At 41.3% G+C, this 24,914-nt stretch overlaps 1 protein-coding gene across 3 annotated transcripts in view; it reads left to right on the forward strand.

Annotated features, from left to right (window-relative positions):
- The first annotated feature begins 35 nt into the window (after positions 1 to 35).
- The window catches only part of LOC134338197 (dyslexia-associated protein KIAA0319-like protein), a 92,275-nt gene continuing 67,396 nt past the window's right edge, over positions 36 to 24,914 (forward strand). The window contains exons 1-2 of one of the 3 annotated variants that reach the window (XM_063033849.1): positions 36 to 168; positions 13,025 to 13,196. In XM_063033849.1, the coding sequence (XP_062889919.1) occupies positions 13,046 to 13,196 (151 nt within the window). In that variant the 5' untranslated portion in view covers positions 36 to 168; positions 13,025 to 13,045. The other 2 variants (XM_063033851.1, XM_063033852.1) reach the window with 2 other exon arrangements.

A 24,914-nucleotide genomic window follows, 5' to 3' on the forward strand; every position in this document is an offset into this window, starting at 1 on the left:
TCTGTAAGTGCTGGTGGTGACCGGCGAGTTTTGGGGCCCGGTTCCTACAGACCCAGCCATGTTCCGAGACCGAGTCACGTTGGAGACGGAGGTGCCGCCAGGAGCCGCGAGCTTCCTCCCTCGTCCCTTCACCGACGGTGAAACTGCAAGCTGGCAGCAACGTTGCAGGTGACTTGCGGTCTAACCCCCCCGCCCCCCAAAAGAACAGGCTTGACCTCCCGCTGCAGCAATGGTTTTTATTACTTGATCCATTTAGACAGCTTGTTCTGAACCTGATGCATCATTTGCTCGCGGGGAATAAAGTTCCCGTCTCTGACGGACTTAATTCCTGACGAAGGGTCTCGGCCTGAAACGTCGACTGTACCTCTTCCTAGAGATGCTGCCTGGCCTGCTGCGTTCACCAGCAACTTTGATGTGTATTGCTTAATTCTATCCGTGCCTCGTTACCGTGTTTCCTTCTCGCATTTCGTCCCAATAGCAGTTTAAACCCTCCTGGCCCGGTGTTAAAAGAGCTGGATAGCGAGTTGGAGGGCGGAATTGGTTTTAAACAGTCATGTAGCCTGGAGACGTGGCCCTTCTGCCTGGCTGATCCATTCCGGCCAATATTCCCATCTAAGTTAGGTCAATATTCAATGAATTTGACCATGTTTGGCGCATATTCCTGCAGATATTTCAAATCCATGCAGCTCTCCAAGTACCTTTTCCATGTTGTTAATGTACCTGCCTCGACCACTTGCTTTGAAAGCTGGATGAAAAAGTTGCCCCTTGGGTTCTTGTCAAATCTCTCGCCTTAAAACCTCTGCCCTGAGTTCTCGATTCCCCACCCTAGGAAGGAGACCAGGCAGTACTGAAGACAGAGATGGAGAGTTTGTTGATTTATTGAACAGCTGATGTATTTCAAAAGCGGATGTCAGTCGCGGAAGTGACGCACTGGAGTGTTTTGCGAAGCTCCAGTGGATGATCTCCCGTGATTAGAGAGAGACGCGCACACAGCGGGGAGGGGAAAGTCAGGCAAATACACACGGGCACGGAGGGAGCGATAGGTCCTGACGTGCGCACACCGTTGGGACAAGCAGTTCCATTGACAGTGAGACCAACTCAGTTAAGTGGGGAAGGCACAAAGGGACAGGAAAGAAGACGAAGGGGAAATAGGGTAGAGGGAAAGCGAGGGAGAAATAGACCAAGAGAAGAAGGTGCTGAAAGGTAAGCTTCCCTTTAGTTCTCAAAACTGTGTAAGCGGGTGGGAGAGTAAGGGGACGTGACGGCAGGAATAAGGCACCTAGGAAATTTGAAACGGGGAACCAGTTTCTCACAATTGATGGACATAATGCGATGGAGAGAATGGGGAAATGAGAGACCGGAGATCCGGGTTCAGGCCCAGCGCATCTGCCGGCAGCGAAACGAGGAGGAGTCTTGATGCGGGTTTGACAGGCGAGCAGATTTCAGAGGAGTCTAAATTTGATCGGGGTTTGCAGAGGCCGGACGCCGGTGCCGGTGATGCGGACGGGACTACATTTTTAACGCTTTAGCCAGATGCATCTTTAATGCAGAGTTCTGCAGCGGTTGCTGAGCGACAATTCATATTGGCGAGTTTACCAGTCCCTGCAGTCCGAATCCCGAGGCAGCCATATGGTATCGGTAACCGGAGTTGTGAGATAGCCTGGGCCGAATGGTGGCGTGTTAGACCGACAGGCGCACATATCCGCTCATTTATCTGCAAAGTGTTGTTGTAATGCATTTAGTTTTGAGATCTGATTAAATCAATGCGTCAGTTCAATAATCTGGATTTAATTCTACGAGATACGAAGCTACTGGGGTGAGTATCTGAATATTTGCCGTGATATAGAATCCCAAGTTTTTGTACCTTTCGTGTTCTCGTTCTCCCAAGTGCTTTACAGACTACGAGTTACAAACGCTCATGCAGGAGAAGGCAGGAATAATTAGCACACTTGACGATCGCTTTGGTTGAGGAATTAATGTTAACTCGAGCACTGACCCCTACCCTCCCCTTTATCCTTTCGACCGGTGCCTTCCGAGCTCAGCAGGCAGTTCTTGGTGCATGGGCACACAAGTAACAGATTTTCAACGCTGCAGCTTTCAGTCAACACGAGGAACAAGTATTGACTGAGGTAATAATGTTCCCAAGTCGAAAATCAAAATGCTGCAGATTCTAGAAATCTGAAATAAACATGGACCATACTTGGCGACTTGTGTGAAGAGAAAAGCTGAGTTAAGATTTCTGGTCAACGATTTTACGTCAGAATTACAAAGTGGAAGAGGTATAGAGAAGAAACGTAATCACTGTAGTAGTGATCAAGGTGACACAAATTGTGTTGGGCCTGATTGAAAATTATGATTCAGATTCGCTAATTGTAGAAATCTATCTTGGTGACGTGTAGGGAGAGATACTGGAATGTTTGGGTAACGGGTGACAGGGTGGAGATAAGTCTCTGCCAAAGGAGATGTAAGGCGCTTCTTCCTTCCACTAGCCCGCAGGTCACCCTTGGGACCTGCTTAGCGTACCCCCTCTCCCCCCACCCCCCAAATCGGGGTTAGTGAAGCCATGGGAGCAGGTGGTGGATGGCGGTAGGAGCGGCTGACGCACATCACGAGTCCTGACGCTAGGTAGACGATCTCTGAGGGACCATTGGTAATGGCTGGGGTCACCTGTCTTGTAAAGACACTGCCCAGAAGAAGGCATTGGCAAACCACTTGCCCAGAGCAATCATGGCCAAGACCACGATCATCTATGTCATATGACAGGGCACATAATGAATGAATGACTGGAAATTTGAAATGCAAAATGCTGGAGGTGTTGGCAGTCTGGGTAAGGCTTCTGCCTCAGCAATATGCTGTTCCCTTTGCATTGCACCCCTTTGTGCAACTGGAGGAGATGCAACCACTGTCCTTTATATCTCCTTACTTCCCACCATCAGTAGATTCAAATATTGTACTAATTAGATACTGCTTATATTTTGCATACTGCATTATACTGTGTGCATTATACTGGAAATTTGGTGATCCCTTTTGCATTAGGTGTTGCTTTAGTAATGTACTTGGTGCCCGTTACTTTGGCGTGTAGGGCAGTAATGAAGATCCTCCATTTCGGTCTGTATAGAAGTATTCTTCATTGCTGTTTCCGTAACAAGTGTTTTTTGACCAGTCAGGGTTGTTAGCCCTGAGCTGAACCCCCAGACCTGAAGGACTGGTGGACCACTCTTGGTCTGGACTCTACCCTTTGACCTGTTTGCCATCGGTGATCCTACCAAGAGCCAAAGGACAACACCCTGACTCCAGCCAACATAGCTCTCCAAGTCATTGCGGCACGCAAACCAGTAAACTATATGATAAGGCTGTGGTCCATTTGGGGGTTTAATAATCTGGCAAACCAAAAGCAGAGGTCAAAGTGAGCATGGATAGTATTGAGCTTCTAGTTGCTTTAATCCTTCACTCCATTTCTATTTTGATCAATACACTTGGCCTCCTATTGCTGCAGCAAAACCAAATGCAAGCTTGAGGAACAGTTTCTTTTCTTCCAACTTGGTATATTACTGCTCAGAGAATTTAATTGAAGTTCTTAAATGCAGTGTTTTTTGGCCTTTCCAGTCAACATGTTAGAACTAGCCAGTTTTGATGAAAGGTTACCCTGACATGTTTTATTTTTTCCTCTTCACTGATGCTTTCTTATCTGAGGATTTCCAACAATTAGTTTTTTTTATCACTGATTTTATTTATATATATATAATATATATATTGAAATGAAATTTGCAATCTCAGTCTCAAAATTTGAAGTGAGTACACTTAATGGATCAACTTTTCCACCAAATCTGACTTAGTTGCTCTGTATTTATTGTGGAAAATTAAATATTATTAAAGAAAACTAATCTTTATATATAACATTGCTTTTGAAAGTTACTTACATTATTTGCTTTAACTGAAATGTAATGAATTTTAAATTGAAACAGTTGATGGGTGGAATATTTAAAGGGACTGTTTCATATATGCACAATGCACTCTTACATTTCATCAGTGAATCCGTATCAAATAACCAGACCTCTAACCTTTTGGAGTAACTAACAGTTGTTTTTAGATTGTAAGATGGAGCACTCTGCAAGACATGGTTGTATTGGAAGAACTACAGTACTGTGGAAAAGTCTTAGACATATATAGCCAGGGTGCTTAAGACTTCTGCACAGTACAGTAGTAATTTTGTGTATTACACTGTTCTGCTGCCACAAAAAGAACAAATTTCGTACATGTGTGAGTGATGATAAACCTGATTCTGATTAAAAGTCTCCTTTATGGACTGAGAGTGGGTAGGGAGCAGGGAGAGAGTAATCATGGTTGGGAAAATAGGAAGAGAGAGTGGAGGAAATCGGAAGCTCAGAGAGACATTCTGTAATGATCAATAAAGCAATTGTTTGGAATCAGATCAGCTTGCCTGGTGCCTTGGGGCTGGGTGTGCCTGCAACCACGCCATCCGCCCCTGCCATCCTTCTCTGCCACCTGCCCCACACCCCTCCTGTGGTGCTCCACCCTTGCCATTCCCAACACCCTTTGCTCCTGCCAGATTTGCATACTTGCTCTCCACTCCATGTTAACAAATACAGTACTGTGCAAAAGTCTTAGGCACCCGAGCGCGCGCTCTGTCTAATACCATATACCTCAGACTTTTGCACAGAGTTTTATTGGTGATAAGATAATTTTCTGAAAATTAATCTATTTAAAACGTGCTGCAACTTAAAGTTTTCTATAAGCAGAAGATCCAGGGTATTTTCATTTTGTCCTATTTAAACAAAAAGTGTGTAAATCAAAATGTGGCATAGACAAGCTTTACCAGTAACTTTAGTATTGGTATTAAATTAATATCAATTTAATATATTAAATAATTTATTAAAATTAAATTGATATTAAATGTGGATATTTTATTATCAGTATTTTAGTATATTTTAAGCAGAATTGATGACTGTTCTCATCAGTCACTGCTGTTGCTTTGATCTCTGGTCATTTGTAGAGAAAAGTAGAACATTTAATCAAAATTTTCAGGCATCCATTTAAGACAAGTTAGAAATGAGCCTTTTTTTCTGTTATATTGTTGATCTTGGGCACAGCACTGCTATATATCTGTCATGATAGGAAAGGTGAAAAAGCAATGTACATTTATTAACATAAAACAATGTATTAAGATTTAAGAGTGTAACACTCGCTTGCCTAGTGGCTTAATCTAGGGGTTGGTAACCCCCTTGCCCGGCCAAACTTAATAAATCTCGTTTGGGTGGATGCTGAGCGATGTGTCCCCTGAGCTAAAACAGTATCCAGAAATAACAAACAGTACACAATATGTGGTTAAACGATTAAGATTTATAACTCTTACTTGGACTATGTGGTTAGTAGAGAAACAAAATATAAAAGAAAAAGGCACCCATAATCTTATTAGGCAGTCTGTGCACAAGTCATTGGAGCTCACTCTGCATGATCTTTTATTCGATCTCCTCCGTGCATCGCCGACCCCCAGACTCCCGCCCGGAGTCCACCTGGTCGGGCGGCCCATCAACTTGCTCAAATTGCTTCTTTTCTCTTCATTCCCCTCATGCCTTCTGGCAAAAGTCTGCGAAACCACAGCTTTCAGACACACGAGAGAATAATATTTCCCCCATTGGATAGTCACCCATTATCTCTAGTTATAACCCAAACATTGCTGCTACAGAGAAACCATTACCTCATCAGTTAACATTACAGAGAATCCATTACATTAGCCTTAGCAGTTAACATTGCAGAGAAGCCCTTACAAGAGTTTAATGTTGATTTTCTGGAGTAAGAATTTTTATTTTCTGGTCATTTCAATTCCCTTTTGTCCAAGTATGGTTGAAATCTTAACTCAGTATAGTTGCAAGAACAAGTGAATTTGCATCAGGCCTCACACTTGGCCCCTCAAGCCTGTTCTGCTATTGAATAAGATCCTGTTTTTTTTTAAACATATTCCCATCTCAAAATGTTTGCCTTATTAACAACTGTGCCTCAAAAAAGTTTGCTTCCAATACTGTGTAAGGGAAAGCTGCTCCAAGAATTTCCTCCATGTTAAAATATTTTATTTCCATCTGTTTTAAATGGATAATCTTTTGCTTTTTAACCAGTAATCCCCTCCCCATATCCACTTGCAACAGGAAACATTTTCTCCACAGTTCTTGTATGTAGCAGTTAGTGAGGAATTGGCATAGAACTTTAAGAACATTTTTGGTATGAATTCCAGTAGGGACAGTTTGAGGATGACTTTTAATTTGAAGATTATGGTATCTAGAAGCAGCATTACTATGTAGTGCTGCAAATTTTCATGTGGAGTTTGCTGGTGTGATTTTTTTTATCATGACATTTTGTTATTGAAGCTTATGGAATGTGCATGGCTTTGTTTCCTTTGTATTTGGGGAAGATAGAAGGCAAATCTACTGATGACAGTTATAAATAGAATTAGGATGACATGGGGAATGATATAGAAGACGATGAAACTTTTTACTGGCAATTTCTGGTGCAAAGTTGGGAGATGGAATATTTTATAGAATATTGAAAGGATGGACTGGTTAAATTCTTATTCAGAATATTCTTTCAAGTTTGCCCTGCTCCACACTGAGAATTTTTTTATCATCCTCAGTTAAATCGTTAATTCACCATAAGACATAGGAGACTTGGGCCATTCAGCCCATCAAGTCTTCTCCACCATTCAATCATGACTATTTTATTTTTCCTCTAAATCCTATTTTCCTGCCTTCTCCCTGTAGCCTTTGACGCATTTACTAATCATGAACTTATCGACTTCTGCTTTAAATAAACACTATGATGGCCTCTGCAGCCATCTGTGGCAATAAATTCCACAGATTCGCTACCCTCTGGCTAAAGGAATTGCCCCTTATCTGTGTTTTCTATTCTCTGAGACAGTGCCCTCTGGTCCTAGACTCTTCTCACTATTGAAATATCTTCTCCATATCCACTCTATTTTGGACTTTCCTTATATGCTCCATTTCAGTGAGATTCTACCCCTCTCCCCCCCATTCTTCTAAACTCCAGAGAGTCCAGGTCCAGAAAAGGCAAATGCTCCCCAATCATTCCTGGGACCATTTTTGTAAACCAACTCCGGACTCTGTCCAATACCAGCACCCCATTCTTAGATATGGGGTCCAGAACTGCTTATAATACTCAAAATGTAGTCTGACCAATGCCTTACATAGCCTTGTTTTTCCTTTGTTCTAACCCTCTGGAAATAGACGTCAATGTGCATTGTGTTTTCCTTATTGTTGACTCATCCTGTAAGTTGACCATTAGGGAAACCTGCACGAGGACTCCTAAGTCCTTTGCACCTCTGATTTCTGAATTCACTTCCTGTTTAGAAGATAGTCTGTGCCTTTACTCCTTCTACCAGACACTTCCCTATCCTAATCTGTCCAAGTCCTTCTGCAGACTCCCTGCTATTTCAATACTACCTGTTCTTACACCTATCATCTGCAAACTTGGTCACAAAACCACCAATTCCAATATCCAGATCATTAACATATGACATGTAGCAGACCCAACACAGACCCTTGAGGAGCACCTTGAGTCACTAGCAGCCAACCAGAAAAGGCCCCCTTTATTTCCACTCTTTACCTCTTGCCAGTCAGCAATCTTCTATCCATGCTAGTATCTTTCCTGTAATACCTTGGGCTCTTATCTTGTTAAGCAGCCGCAATTGTGGCACCTTGGTCACAGGCCTTCTGAAAATTCATGTAAGCAACTCCCCTTTGTCTATTCGGTCTGTTATTTCCTCAAAGAATTCCACCATATTTGGCAGGCAAGATTTCCCCTGAAAGAAACCATGCTGACTTTGGCCTCCTTTGTCATGTGCCTCCAAGTATCCCGAAACCTCATCCATAATAATGAACTCCAACATGTACCCACCCAGTGAAGTCAGGCTAGCTAGCCTACAGTATAATTTTTTATCTTTTGCCTCCCGCCATTCTTAAAGAGTGGAGTCACATTTGCAATTTTCCAGTCCTCTGGAAGCATTACAGAATCTAGTGATTCTTGAAAGATCACTACCAATGCCTCCATTTTCTCTTTAGCTACCACTTTCAGAACCTTAGGTTATAGTTCATCTGGTCCAGGTGACTGAAACACCTTCAGACCTTTCAGCTTCCCAAGTACTTCCTCCGTAGTAATAGCATCTACACTCAAATGCACCCCCCCCCCCCCGATCACTTGAATAGCTGCTGGTGTCTTCTAAGTGAAGATAGACAGAATTCAGTTTGCCTGCCATTTTTATGTTCCCCTGTTTCTCTACTCTCCTTTACCACCTATCCAGTGGTACTGTTGTCTCTTTTACTTTTGATGTGTCTGAAAAACTTTTCATATCCTCATTTTATATTATTGGCTACCTTGCCTTCACATTTCACCCTTTCTCTCCTTAATGCTTTTTCGTTGCCTTCTGTTGAGCTTCAAAGGCTTCCCAATCCTCTAGCTTCCTGCTAATTTTTGCTATACCTTCTCTTTGCTTTTCTTTTGTCTTTGACTTCCCTTGTCAGCCATGGTTGTCTCATCCTCCATTATTTTTCTTTGGGATGAGCTGCTAGTTTTTCAACCAAAATTACATGTTGTAATTTACTAATTGCACCTTGTTGTAGGAACATTAATGGTTTGTTTAGAATTGTTAGGAGTGAATGTAGTTACGAGGTTCAGATGACGTCAAGCTGAACCTTGTGAGTCAGATTCCCAAAGCTAAAAGTACATTCTCTAAAGAAAACTATGATATCAAAGAGTTTATTTTACAAGATGATTCAAAATGTGCATAGTAACCTTTGCAGTATATCTTTTTCATAGCAAGTTGCTAAAAATAACATCTAATGCAATTTATTATGAATGGTTAATTGATTGTCAATAAATTTAAAATGATAATAATTGAATCCTGTGAGCAGGTACTCTGATATTTAAACAATGGTGAATATATGCCTTGTGAAGTAGAATAAAGCAGTGTAAAACTTCAATTCAAATCATGTAATTCAGTTGACAGAACCAGTCATGCATTGCTGTCCTTCATAATCCTAGCTGCTGGCAATATGGCATTAACCAGAAACAATATTTAATAAATTCAGTGTATGAATTTCACTTGCACATTCTTTTCCAAGTAATATTAGCTTGTGCTACATCTCTAGAACAAAGGACGGTTAGAATTAGATTACGTTAATAAACAGAGCTTGAATTGGTAACCAAAAGTATAAATGTATCACTTGTCCTTTAACTAACAGAGGTTTTCACTCTGTGGCTTTTCATTGTTGATTGGTATCCTGGCTCCTTCCACTTCTCTAAATGTGACAGCTGATATTTTATGTGTGGAGAAGCTAACCTTTCACTGTAATACTGAAATATTTCTGCTCATTTGCCATTTTTATTTCTCAGTAAATTTCTAATATTTTCAAATCATTCTGTCAACTTAATTTCCAATTCTGTTGGAATACTTGCAAGAGTTATATCCATGTGCAGAATTTTGATTATGTAGTGTGCCAAGTCACAGATGTTGTGTTAGTCTAGTATTTTTATTTCTCTTTTATTTCTCAATACCTGTGGATTTTGATAACAACTAAGAAAATGAGCCTAACTTTGGAGTTATGTTTGGTACTGTATGGTAACAAAAATATCATTGTTTTCAAATTCTACCATGTTTTGGCCATTCTGCTTGTCTCTGTATTTTCTTCCCCAGTTCCTGACCTCGCATTTAAAATTTTAATTGATCCATTTTTAATAGCTGCGCTGCCATGTACTCTGGTATATTTATATAAAGTTTATATTTTTTTGCAGTTCTGCTGTAAAGCAGGTTATGAAGATAAGGTATTTGATAAATGGAAGCTTTGTTGCTGTGACTCTCCAAATGTGGTGGAGGATTAAGTTAACTAAAAGGCAGACAACAAGAGGATTATCAATGTGTAAAACAGCCTTGAGGGCATTTAAAAAAAATCTTAAAGGCTTTTTTTTCTCTTGGAAATTAGACTGATTGTGAAAACCTGCAGTTCCCAACTTTGGAAGATTTTAAAAATATCTTTGGAATTGGCGCACTTTCCATGTTTGTGACTGAGTAGTCCAGTGTTATTGCCATGTTCTCTACAACTTATTTTTTGCACTATATAGGGCGGTTTGTTTTAGAGTTATAGAGTCATAGAAAGGTACAGCACAAAAACAGGCTCTTTGGCCCGACTAGTCCTAACCATTTAAACCGCCAACTCCCATTGACATGCAGCAGGACCAAGCCCTTCCTACTCCAAACATCCGAGTACCTATCCAAACTTGTCTTGAATGTTGAAATAGAGCTCGCATGCAGCACATGTGCTAGCAGCTCGTTCCACATTCTCACGACCCTCGAAGTGAAGAAGTTTCCCCTCATATTTCCCTTAAACTTTTCTCCTTTCACCCTTAACCCATAATTACTAGTTGTAGTCCCACCCAATCTCAGTGGAAAAAAGTCGGCTTGTCTTATCTATACCCCTCATAATTTTGTATACCTCCATCAAATCTCCTCTCAATCATCTACGCTCCAAGGAATAAAGTCCTAACCTGTTCAATCATCCCTTATAACTCAGGTCCTGCAGAGCTGGCAACATCCTTGTAAATTTTCTCTGTACTCTCTTGATATTGTTAACGTCTTTATTGCAGGTAGATGACCAAAACTGCACACAATACACAAGTTTGACCTCACCATCATCTTATACAACTTCAACATAACATCCCATCTCCTGTACTCAATACTTTGACTTATGAAGCTAAAAGTGCCAAAAACTTTCTTTACAACCCAATCCAGCTGAAATATATTTTAAAAACTGTTTTAGTAAGTGTTTTTGTTTGTGAGAAATACCTGTTGGCGAATGATGCTCAAAATGGATGGAGGAATTGGATTGATGGAATGCTCAGAGAGCCAACATAGACCAGGATAGGTTGAATTGCAGCCTTCTATGTTGTAAAAGCTTACAACAAAAATGAATATACACTTGACAATGCTGGTCATATTACTAATGTAGGGAGCATGGCAGCTCAAACAAATGCAGCAAGCTCCACAAATAGCACTGACATAAATGATCAGATCAGATGATTTTAACCTCCTTTGTTTGATGAATAGTTATTTTGACAGAGCTGCATAAACTCACCACGCTTCTATGGATAAGAAAGTGTTTGAGGCTTCAGAAATCAGTTCGCTTTATATTTTTCAGACATGTCATGGAACATTATGGGCAGTTTAATTGGTGAGAAATCCTCTTTAATAACTTCAAATATTTTTCTACTCTCCATAATTGGGTTGCAGTTTGACATCTTTTCACTTTTCAGTGGTTTGCGTTGCTAGCTAACATTAAGGACTTATTAGTAATATAAAAAGGAGGGGGAATAAGGCTAACATACTCATGTGAATACTCGTTTATAACACTAGATAGCAGAGATTTTGCTTCCTGAATACTTTTGAGTACCTTATGGATTTTTGGGCTGTTGATCATGAAAATCACAATAAAATTTCCCTATCATGCACCAATTTTTTGAAATCACCTATAATTGTGATTTCAATTCATAATTCAAGTCAATTAAAATGTTGCTCACAATGTATGCAGAGAAGTTTTCTATCTTGTCCAGGCTTACCTGGGCAAACTTAGGTAGGGCGGATGCTGCATGGCAGGAGAGGCTTTAGAAAGGCTATCAAGTTCTGTGAAAGCTTTTGATATTTGAGACAGACATTTCCCAGAATAACTGATGCCAAGATGAAGGAAGGCATTTTTGTTGGTCCACAAATCAATTAGGTTATCAATAACAGGCAATTTGAAGAACTTCTAGTGGGACTGGAGAAAATCGCATGCAAGGTATTTAAGGATGTTGTTGCGTTCTTTCTTGGCAACTGCAGAGCACCAAATTACATGCAGCTGGTTGACAACATGGTTCAAGCATACAGAACCATGAGGTGCAACATGTCACTGAAGATTCAGTTTCTGCATTCCCATTTAGATTTCTTCCCTGCAAATCTTGGTGCTGTTGGTGACGAGAAAGGTGAAAGATTTCACCAGGACATTGCGATCATGGAGAAACGGTATTAGGGCAACTGGAATCCATCAATGCTGACTGATTATTGTTGGACACTTAAGCGAGAAGCCTCAGGCACTGAGTACAAATGAAAATCGTCAACAAAATATTTTTAGCTTAGTTGAACTATTGCAAAGTGTTAGCACCGTTATGCAATTAAACACTTTATATTCAATAAAAATTAATTTCTTGGTTCTCCAAATTCTCTCGAGATATGAGTAGTCTGAATTTATATTTGTGTTCAACTTCAAGCAGTCTATCATAAACAAAAAAAAAATAATAATTCTCTGGAAGCAACGCTATCGAAAAAAAATTTTTGTCCAGTGTAATCCACTGTGGAATATCCCATTGTTCCCTCATTTGTGCATTCAATCCAGGGTAATGCATTCTTTGGTTTGTTACTAATGTCATAGTCAACATAACGTTACTTCAAATACAATCTCAGCACTCTTACTACCGATAAGAAAACTTTTTGTTCCGTTCTGTAATAATATTGTAGTGCTTTCAATTGCCACAGCAAAACCTTTAATTTTATATATGGTTACCATTTAAAATGGCTAATAGAAATATTAGTCCAATTGAAATATTTCCTTTAGTTGACTGTGAATATATTTAGCTTTCAGTGGTAAAGATGCCTGCAGATGTTGTATGATATCTGCACTGGACTTTGAGGCATGTGGTCCCGGGTTCACATCTGGCCAGCTTCTTGAGCGCTTTCCATCTGTGCTGGGTTGAGCATCGAGCTGGCAACTCGGCCTCGTTCTTTTTAAAAAAAAAACAGGCACAAATACTAAAAGAAATTGCACAGTTGCCGCTGGATGCGCCACGAGGTGTGGAAAGGAGCAACAACTGTGGTAAAGGTCAATTTCAGGGATAGTTGATTGAACGTGAATTTTCAGCTTTGATACCAGTTGTTTGACAGCACTAATAATGTGATCTGTGCTCTGTGCAGGTAATCGTTGTCTTCAGTGATATGGTGGCCATGAACAGGAGCCTAGAAGATTTTCCTCTCCCTGTGATGTCTTCTCTAATAGCTTGGATGTTCTTTAGGCGGACATGTGTTTCAAAGCTGAAGGACCTGCTGTATATCTTCTTCTATCTGACCACATTGAGTTCGTTTACAAGTAAGTCACACCATCTGATCTGATCATAGACATTTCATGTTATTGCAGGCAGCTTTACGCTGAAAGACTTAATCCAGTTCAAAGTCAGTGAACTAATTGATTTACGAGGGGTGATTGATAAGTTCATGGCCTAAAGTAGAAGGAGTCAATTTTAGAAAACCTCGCACATTTATTTTTCAACATTGTCCCCTCCTACATGTACACACTTAGTCCAGCAGTCGTGGAGCATACAGATCCCTTCTTTGTAGAAGTGGTCCACAGCAGGGGTGATTGATAAGTACGTGGTCCAAGATAGAAGGAGATGAGTTGTACAGCTCTCGTTACATGCATGTGCAGTTCAACAACTTGAGTGAAAATGCAGAAAGTTTGAAGATTGTCCTCATCTCCTTCTACTTTAGGCCGTGAACTTATCAATCACCCCTGCTGTGGACCACTTCTGGAGGTCCAAGACGCCGACTTCTACAAAGAAGGGATTCGTATGCTCCACGACCGCTGGACTAAGTGTGTAAATGTAGGAAAAATAAATATGCTAGGTTTTCTAAAATTGACTCCTTCTACCTTAGGCCACGAACTTATCAATCACCCCTCGTATTTGACGAACACCACTTCCTCATATTTCAACAGTGTATCAGCCTGTAATAGGTTCTCTGGATAGCACCTTGTATCTTGTGTACATATTTTCAGATGTCATCTATTGAAAGTTTGACAAAAGAATGGATATTGACATTTTAGGGCAGTGGTTCCCAACATTTTTTATGCCATGGAGCCTTGCCATTAACTGAGGAGTCTGTGGATACCAGGTTGGGAACTCCTATTTTAAGGAGATGTTGATACTGATTTTTTTTCCAGAACAAATATGCGTAGTCCTACTTTTCCCCATATTCACTGAATGAAAGTGTTGTTTTATGTACCGTTTCAGTTTTTCATTTGCTACTTTCGTCTATATTTTGGAGCTGCTTTTGCAACACTAGTTAACTGTATGATTGAACCTGAAATGAATCCTGGTCTAAAGGCCTGAGCCATTCATAATCTTTTTCCTCTCCCAGGGAAGTGAAAATTGCTGACTTTTCCTGCACCACATCTAAATCTTAACTGTTATGAGGATATTTAAAGGGAGTGCACCACCATAGGCACATCACAATAGTATTTAACGTCGTTCCTGAATGCATAATTCAGTTTAAAAACCCTGACAATCTGCATCTGTTTATTCAGAAATCCTGACTCGCTCATTAGACCAGAATGAGAGCCAGGAGTCCCGAGTCCAAGTTGGCTCTGTGACCAGAACCAAGGCCCCCGAGTCCTTTCAACGCTAAAAAGAGGGTATTTAGAGATGGAAACAGGGAGGAGCTGAGGGCAATACAGAGGGACCTGAAAGCCAGGATCATGGAGGCTAAAAACAGGTACAGGAGGAAGCTTGAGTGGAAACTCCAGCAGAAGAACATGACAGAGGTCTGGAGGGGGATGAGGACCATCACTGGGTTCCGGTAAACTGGCAACAGAGGGGCTGAAGGCAGTGTGGACACAGCCAACGAACTTAACCTGTTCTTTAACAGATTTGACATTTTGACCCCTGCCCATCCCCCACATGAGCCATCTGTTGTTGGCCCCCAATCAACACATGTTCCACTCTCCCCTCCTATCCCCCCTCACAGTCCCCCACCCTGCTGTCATGACTATACCCCTTCCCCACACAAAACCACCACGGTAGGCTTCACAGCTGAACAGGTGAGAAGACAGCTGAAACGTCTCAACCCAAGCAAGGCTGCAGGACCGGATGGTGTCAGTACCAGGGTGCTCAAAGCCTGTGCCCCTCAGCTATGTGGAGTACTTCGCCATGTATTCCACATGAGCCTGAGGCTCCGGAGGGTTCCTGTGCTGTGGAAAACGTCCTGCCTCATCCCTGTGCCGAAGACGCCGCGCCCCAGCAGCCTCAATGACTACAGACCGGTGGCATTGACCTCCCACATCATGAAGACCCTGGAGAGACTTGTTCTGGAGCTGCTCCGGCCTGTGGTCAGGCCACACTTAGATCTCCTCCAGTTCGCCTACCAGCCCCGACTAGGAGTTGAGGATGCCATCGTCTACCTGCTGAACCGTGTCTACGCCCACCTGGACAAGCCAGCGAGCACTGTGAGGGTCATGTTTTTTGAATTCTCCAGTGCGTTCAACACCATCCGCCCTGCTCTGCTGGGGGAGAAGCTGACAGCGATGCAGGTGGATGCTCCCCTGGTGTCATGGATTCTTGATTACCTGACTGGCAGACCACAGTACGTGTGCTTGCAACACCGTGTGTCCGACAGAGTGATCAGCAGCACTGGGGCTCCACAGGGGACTGTCTTGTCTCCCTTTCTCTTCACCATTTACACCTCGGACTTCAACTACTGCACATAGTCTTGTCATCTTCAGAAGTTTTCGGATGACTCTGCCATAGTTGGATGCATCAGCAAGGGAGATGAGGTTGAGTACAGGGCTACTGTAGGAAACTTTGTCACATGGTGTGAGCAGAATTATCTGCAGCTTAATCTGAAAAAGACTAAGGAGCTGGTGGTAGACCTGAGGAGAGCTAGGGTACCGGTGACCCCTGTTTCCATCCAGGAGGTCAGTGTGGACATGGTGGAGGATTACAAATACCTGGGGATACGAATTGACAATAAACTGGACTGGTCAAAGAACACTGAGGCTGTCTACAAGAAGGGTCAGAGCCGTCTCTACTTCCTGAGGAGACTGAGGTCCTTGAACATCTGCTGGACGATGCTGAGGATGTTCTACGAGTCTGTGGTGGCCAGTGCTATCATGTTTGCTGTTGTGTGCTGGGGCAGCAGGCTGAGGGTGGCAGACACCAACAGAATCAACAAACTTATTCGTAAGGCCAGTGATGTTGTGGGGATGGAACTGGACTCTCTCGCGGTGGTGTCTGAAAAGAGGATGCTGTCTAAGTTGCATGCCATCTTGGTCAATGTCTCCCATCCACTACATAATGTACTGGGTGGGCACAGGAGTACATTCAGCCAGAGACTCATTCCTCCGAGATGCAACACAGAGCGTCATAGGAAGTCATTCCTGCCTGTGGCCATCAAACTTTACAACTCCTCCCTTGGAGGGTCAGACACCCTGAGCCGATAGGCTGGTCCTGGACTTATTTCATAATTTACTGGCATAACTTACATATTACTATTTAACTATTTATGGTTCTATGACTATTTATTATCTATGGTGCAACTGTAATGAAAACCAATTTCCCCCAAGATCAATAAAGTATGACCATGACTATCATGACTGGGTTCATGGAAAATGTATCTGGCTACTTGCAGCATGTTCTCTTTATAAAAGAAATAGATGAAATTAAAGTGTGTTTGAGTATCTATTTATTTATTGATTGAGATACAACAAAGAATCAACTCTTAGAGCTACGCCGCCCAAGCAATCCCCCAATTTAATCCTTGCCCAATCAGAGGACAATTTACAATGACTTATTAACCTACCAACCGGTACGTCTTTGGACTGTGGGAGGAAATCCCGTGGTCACAAAGAATGTACAAACTCCTTACAGGCAGTAGCGGGAATTGAACCAAGGTCGCCTGTACTGTAAAGCATTGAACTAACTTCAACGCTACCGTGCCACCCCAGAATAACATTGAATTGTCCTGAAAATGGGCTAATCTGGCACTATCAATGTACAAAGGCTGGCATGTTAATCAGTTTTACTCTACTAGTAATAGCAAAATACATTTGGGGTAGAAATGACATTTAAGTCAACCATATGTGTAGTTTGGACTTTTAATTGTTTAATTGTGTTCAAGGGTTGGATTTATTATGAATGCGTCATATTTTTAATCTTGTCCTGGAATATGGGTCTCATTGGCTATGTTTAATACTCATTATTAATTGCCTTTAACTACATAGCTGTATATTAAGCATATTCACCCACTTAGCACAAAAAAGTGTCACTCAGTGGAAAATCATGTGTATGTGTATAATTATTGCACTAGAATTTGATCTTGATTCACCAATCTGTAATTGTATGTAAATATGTCACCACTCAAAATACAAAGTCACTTTCTCAATTTTAATAACTGAATGTTTAAGTTTATAATTTTAAACATTTGAAGAAAGCTGAAAAATTAGTGTTAGGATTGTGCTTTATGCAAATAGCCAATAAATAACGATGCACTTTTGATCAACGTGCATTGTAAAACTTCGTTTTCATTTTTTATGCTACACTCATTAAATAAAAGGATGGACTAGATGGTGTATGTAAGTTGGCATGGAAATTCTACTAGCAGCAAGAAGTGAGCATTGCAGACAATAGCCATCATTTAGTGCAATGCAGAAGCAAGGAACATAATGAAAGTTGGGTGTGGTACTCACCAGTGAGTTTAGGGACGGGTGAACTATGCTGAACTAAGAGGCCAAATACATTTTGTATCTAGACACTTGGCTTTTGAAAGTCTTCATTAAATAAGTGGTTTATGGCTTTTAATTGTAATTAATAATGTTTGTGATTAACTTTTAAGATTTAAATTAAAAATAAAAAATGTTAAACTTTCGGAAGCATTTGGGTATTTGGAAGCAGCTTTTTTTAAAAAGAAAGTCTTTTATAACATTAGCCAGCCGGTGGTGTAGTGGCATCCTCATTGGACTTCGAGACAAGTGGCCCTGGGTTGGAATCCGGCCGTCTCCCTGCACACATTCCAACCGGGTTGAGTGTCGAGCTAGCACCTCGGCCTCGTTTAAAAAAAAAGATGCTAAAGAAACGGCAGGATTGCTGCCTGATATGCCACAAGGTGCAGAAAGGAACAACAATCTATAATATGAGCTTGTCAGAAAGACTACTAAATAGTCAATAGGCAAGGTTTTTATGTTGGTAGCCTGCTGATTAACTTGCATGAAGGCAACGGCAGTCTTTCTTGGGAAGAGTTAGCAGCTATGTGACTGCAAAAGACAAGATGCCAGCTGTATTCAGTGAAGTCCACGTAATGGTTACTTGTAGATTATTTGCCTTGAGCACATTCCTAACACCAAACCAAACAATGCCCAAGCTTTTGTCTATGTTCCAGTACACATTCTCCCACTCGCACTAGAGCATTGTAATCGTCAGTTGTTACTATGAATTTTAATGAGTACGAACACACGAGTTTTATTCTTTTATAATGTCAATAATATCTAAATGAGTGAATCATGCATGCTCAGTTTGCTAATCATTCTTGACGTGTATAATATTATCTGCTGAATACCAGCTGTCAGATCGTGGCTTGTTTCAGTACATAGTCCACAAGATTACTCTTGGTTAAATTTTTGGCATAAATCTTAAAATAGCACTCATTGTTTCAAATTTGGCTTTTATGTATTATTAATATAGCTAAATGAATGTGAATTTGGACATGTTTCATTAAGGATCAAAAAGCACTGTTTTGTAAATGGCAGCTGCATCCACACAGCATCTATTAAGTTTAAAACATTCTCAAATATAGTGTGATCTTTTCCACTTAAATTGCTAGAATGTTTCAGCTTCTCTTTAGTTCCACAAACTTTATTGATGGTAAATCAGTGAAATATCCATTTGGGAAATAACAAAGAAATAGCAAGACATGTTTTATTTCAGGCTGTGTTGGCTAGTCCTCATCAGTCTGGTATTAATATTTTTCTTAAATATTGCCTTGTTTAAAGTTAAATTAATTTAATCTTTATTTTTATGTTTTTAATCCTTTACCCTCTTTTTTCTCAGAAGTATATTTGTAAGGATTTATTTGTTTGTTGATAGAACTTTATCTGAACTGAAACATGCCGTCGTTTTAATTCGTACAGTAGCAATCCTTCGCAGTTGAAACCATAGAGGGGATGCAGAGGAAACTTACAAGGATGGTGCCGAGATTGGGGAGCGTGCCTTATGAGAATAGGTTGAGTGAACTCGGCCTTTTCTCCTTGGACCAACAGACCTGATAGAGGTATACAAGATGATGAGAGGCATTGATCGTGTGGTTAGTAAGAGGCTTTTTCCCCAGGGCTGAAATGGCTAGCACAAGAGGGTACAGTTTTAAGGTGCTTGGAAGTAGATACAGAGGAGATGTCAGGGGTAAGTTTTTTTACGCAGAGAGTGGTGAGTGCGTGGAATGGGGTGGTGGAGGCGGAAATGATAGGGTCTTTTAAGAGACTCCTGGATAGGTACATGGAGCTTAGAAAAATAGAGGGCTATGGGTAAGCCTAGGTAGTGCTAAGGTAAGGACATGTTTGGCACAGCTTTGTGGGCCGAAGGGCCTGTATTGTGCTGTAGGTTTTCCATGTTCCTATATAGCCATTGGTGAGAGTGGGTTGCAGGAGAAGCAGAACGTGAAACTCAATGTTCCGGGATTCTGTGGCTTTGAATGTGATTGAGAGGGAGGGATGGTATTACTCGTCACTTGCACTGAGGATGTATTGGTGGAACTGAGGACTGAGAAATGGATGATAGGTAATGGGGTTCTATTATAGACCCTCCCACAAGAGTATAGTGAGATGGCAGGTGTATGGGGTTGAGTGGAATCTGGGATCAGCCATGATGGAATGGCGGAGCAGACTCGATGGGCTGAATGGCCCATGTTTTGTGTGCTTTAGCAGAGCAAATTTGTAGGGAGCTATCAGATGTGGCAAGAAACATAATATGGCATTGTGTTAGAAGGTGTTTTCAAGAGTGGAGACACATTTGCAACGTGTCAAAGGTGTTCAACAAAGTTTGCTTAATCAATATAAGGATAGAGAGAGTTGACGTGGATAGGCTTTTTCCATTGGGAATGGGGGAGATTCAAACAAGAGGACATGAGTTGAGATTTAAAGGGCAAAAGTTTAGGGGTAAAATGAGGGGGAACTTCTTTACTCAGAGAGTGGTAGCTGTGTGGAACGAGCTTCCAGCAGAAGTGGTTGAGGCAGGTTCGATGTTGTCGTTGAAAGTTAAATTGAACAGCTATATGGACAGGAAAGGAATGGAGGGTTATGGGCTAAGTGCAGGTCAGTGGGACTAGGTGAGAGTAAGAGTTTGGCACGGACTAGAAGGGCCGAGATGGCCTGTTTCCGTGCTGTAATTGTTATATGGTTGTTATATGGTTTCCTGGCATTTTGCTATCAATATATATGGCTGTTTAAGTGTTAAATGTCACAGAACAATTGCAGACTGTGATAATTTCCCACCAAAGCCGTCAAGCACTGTAGTTTATTCAGGTTGCCCAACACCCAGAGGATATTTACTGAGTTGAACTGTGCACTGAGAGGTAAGATATGCTGAACATGTATAACTGGGCAGATGCTCATTGGCCATTAAAATAATGCAAATCAGTAATGTATTACAATTACACAACAAGATGTTCTTGAATTAAGTGGAAAAGTACTGCATGGTTAGAGACAAAACTCGAAGTAAAAGGAATTTTTTAAAATCATGGCAATGATGAGCTGGCCTCTTTGGCTTCTGAGTACGCCTGAGGCTTTTTGACATTTTCCTGTTAAGGGAAACAGGATCTGCCCTGTCGTTCTCCTTGAGTATCAATGAGATTGCCGCCTCCTTCAAAGCTCCACTAAGTATGGGAACCCATGTCTCTCCAGCAGCCTGTGGACCATGTCTTAAAATAAAGTCACTCAGCAGGGATGTGGGTGCATCTCGGTATGAGGGTGCACCTAGGTGTATGTTGTGAGGTCAAAAGTTCTGGAAGAAAGATTTTTGTTTAGGAAGGTTGGTAAGTGATCAAGAGGTATGGATCTGCAGGATACTCCCTTGTAAGGAATGGATTGGTTAATTGTGGAAACTACAAGTGAGAGCCAATTACAGGGTTGCACTAGTTTGTAACTCATTGACCAATTATAGAAACATAGAAAATAGGTGCAGGAGTAGGCCATTCGGGCCTTCGAGCCTGCACCGCCATTCAGTATGATCATGGCTGATCATCCAACTCAGAACCCTGTACCTGCCTTCCCCCTGTACCCCCTGATCCCTTTAGCCACAAGGGCCATATCTAACTCCCTCTTAAATATAGCCAATGAACTGGCCTCAACTGTTTCCTGTGGCAGAGAATTCCACAGATTCACCACTCTCTGTGTGAAGAAGTTTTTCCTAATCTCGGTCCTAAAAGGTTTCCCCTTTATCCTCAAACTGTGACCCCTCGTTATTGGTGTTCCTGCCTCGTCTGGACCAATGGTTCCACGGCTTGAAAACCTTTTCACTGCGAGGTGAAGGATAGCAAGTAGTGAAATGATATACAATACTTGTACGGCTGAGGTGATCAATAATATTACAAGTCCAAATGACTGTATAATGAACTAGTTAAGTAAAAAGAGAAACACTTTTGGGTGATGAAGTTTGGATATTGGTGTAGGGAGGAATAGAAAATGTAAACATACTCTAAGTAAAGTAAGTTTAAAATTAGACTTTCATTATGTGATTGAGATTTTATTTTCAAGTTTCCAGCATCTGTATAATTTACTTCTATGTTTAGTGTATTTATATTTGCAGTCACTGTACTGTATGTCTGTATTTTAGAGAAGCCTGCAGTTGTTGAAATCCCTATGCTTCTTAATCTGCCTGCTGCTTTCACTTGCACGAGTAGTAAATGCAGTCTTTTTTTAAAAAAAATGCATGGGGCTTGGAAAACTCCCATGCTAAACTGAGCAGCCAGATGCGATAGATAAATATCAGTAACAGTAGACTGGCGTGTTCCTGCAGCTAAGCAACTAGTGTGTCCTTGACCTTTATGAACAAACGCACCACCCAGTACTTGAAGTCACAGGAAAAGTGGATCTCAGTGAAGACAAAATTCAGTTTATCATTTGACTCTTTAAATAAGTCTGACTCTTTAAATAAGTCTGACTTCTGGGAAAAGAGGTTGTTCTGTGAATAAACAAGAGCCTTTTCTCAGACAAATGAAGTTAAATTACACTGGATATTTGAGACAGATGATCTTGAAGATATTAAAGACAAACTCATTTAATTACCTTTTAAGTTTTCTCAGGTTTTTTTCATCTTTTTCACCATCATAGTTTGAATATTAGGGTCTTAAGTTTTGAAAGAATAATTAGGTGATTTTGACTAGTTCGTCAATAACCTTTTGGATAAAAGCTGAGAAATTTGAAGTAGTTCCGCTTTTCTATGAAGGATTAATAGATAATGCCATTTCTTGCTCTCCATTGGATGTTTTCTCTGCCAAGAGTAAGTTGAAAAGGGTCCTCTGGAAAGGAAACCATAGAAACTACAGCACAGAAACAGGCCTTTTGGCCCTTCTTGGCTGTGCCGATCCATTTTCTGCCTAGTCTCACTGACCTGCACACGGACCATATCCCTCCATACACCTCCCATCCATGTATCTGTCCAATTTATTCTTAAATGTTAAAAAAGAACCCGCATTTACCACCTCATCTGGCAGCTCATTCCATACTCCCACCACTCTCTGTGTGAAGAAGCCCCCCCTAATGTTCCCTTTAAACTTTTCCCCCCTCACCCTTAACCCATGTCCGCTGGTTTTTTTCTCCCCTTGCCTCAGTGGAAAAAGCCTGCTTGCATTCACTCTATCTATACCCATCATAATTTTATATACCTGTATCAAATCTCCCCTCATTCTTCTACGCTCCAGGGAATAAAGTCCTAACCTATTCAACCTTTCTCTGTAACTGAGTTTCTCAAGTCCTGGCAGCATCCTTGTATATCTCTGCATTCTTTCAACCTTATTTATATCCTTCCTGTAATTTCGTGACCAAAACTGAACACAATACTCCAGATTTGGCCTCACCAATGCCTTATACAACCTTATCATAACATTCCAGCTTTGATTAATACTTTGATTAATAAAGGCCAATGTACCAAAAGCTCTCTTTACAACCCTATCTACCTGTGACACCACTTTTAGGGAATTTTGTATCTGTATTCCCAGATCCCTCTGTTCTACTGCACTCCTCAGTGCCTTACCATTAACCCTGTATATTCTACCTTAGTTTGTCCTTCCAACGTGCAATATCTCACACTTGTTTGTATTAAACTCCATCTGCCATTTTTCAGCCCATTTTTCCAGCTGGTCCAAGTCCCTCTGCAGGCTCTGAAAACCTTCCTCACTGTCTACTACACCTCCAATATTTGTATCATCAGCAAATTTGCTGATCCAATTTACCACATTATCATCCAGATCATTGATATAAGTGACAAATAACAATGGACCCAGCACTGATCCCTGTGGCACACCACTAGTCACAGGCCTCCACTCGGAGAAGCAATTCTCTACTACCACTCTTTGGCTTCTTCCATTGAGCCAATGTCTAATCCAATTTACCACCTCTCCATGTATACCTAGCGACTGAATTTTCCTAACTAACCTCCCATGCGGGACCTTGTCAAAGGCCTTACTGAAGTCCATGTAGACAATATCCACTGCCTTCCCTTCAACCACTTTCCTGGTAACCTCCTCGAAAAACTCCAATAGATTGGTCAAACGTGACCTACCACGCACAAAGCCATGTTGACTCTCCCTAATAAGTCCCATAGAACAGAGGAAGTACAGAGGAAGAATTGTTTAATTTAGCAGCACTAGCTATTGGGTCACTGTTACTGTGATTGACCGTGCCAGTTAAAGCACACCTGCGTCTCCTACATTGTAGCTGGTGTTAATGCCTTGAGCTCACCTGGAAACAAGAATGGTGCTGCTTTCAGGGCAGTCTCAGCAACAAGGATGAATTGCTTTCACCTTGTTTTTTTTAGAATGAAACCAGTGCACATTCTTTCGTGGTTCGGGGAGTAGCTGCTAGGCAGATGGGTGGTAGGATAGCATATGAAGAAATGGTAAGTGCAAGAAGGTCTGCAGATGCTGGAAATCCAAAGCAACGCACCTGAAATGCTGGAGGAACTGAGCAAGTCAGGCAACATGAGTAAACAGTCAGTGTTTCAGACCGAAACCCTTCTTCAGGACTGGAAAGGAAGGGGGAAGGCACCAGAATAAAAAGATAGGGGAAGGGATTGAGATTAGCTGGAAGGTGATAGTTGGAGTCAGGTAGGTGGGCAAGATAAAAGGCTGGAATCTGTTGGGAGAGGAGAGTGGACCATGGGAGAAATGGAAGGAGGAGGGTCCCAGGGGGAGATGATGGGCAGGTGAGAAGAAGTAAGAGGCCAGAGTGGGGAGTAGAAGAAGAGGGGAGGAGGAGGGTATTTTTTTTACTGGGAGGAGAAATCACTATTCATGCCATCCGTTGGAGACTTCTCAGATGAATGTAAAGTGTTTCTTTCACTGTTTATTTAGGTTTTACATTACGCTCCATGGCAATGTGAGTTTCTTGACCTATGTTTTCCTGACTTGGAGTGATTATGGCCCAATGATTCTTTTGTACAGCAGGAATATTTTCAAGGGGGCTATTGGAACAGTTTTTGAATCTTTTCCTTTGTCCACCTGGTCCTCTCTCTGTGTTAGTGTGCGTGTTTTAGGAATTTGTTGTTGGACGTGTAAGTGATTTGGTCTGCAGCACCACATGCAAAATGCTGGAGTACAACAGTCCTGTGCAAAAGTGATAGCAAAAGTGCCCTAGCAATATTTATCTGCCTAAGACTTTTGCACAGTAGTGTACATTCTGAAGTTTATGATACGGGGTTCAATATGGACCTGGGGGAATGTTATCACTGTGGTCTGTTTTGGGATCTGTCTTGTTTAATATAGCATATTGGAAAAACTGCAAGTACAATGATTAAGCTTGCAGATGCAAATTAAGTGAATAGCTTAATTCCAT

This window comes from Mobula hypostoma, chromosome 26, assembly GCF_963921235.1.
Source record: "Mobula hypostoma chromosome 26, sMobHyp1.1, whole genome shotgun sequence".
NCBI classification, from domain to species: Eukaryota; Metazoa; Chordata; class Chondrichthyes; order Myliobatiformes; family Myliobatidae; genus Mobula; species Mobula hypostoma.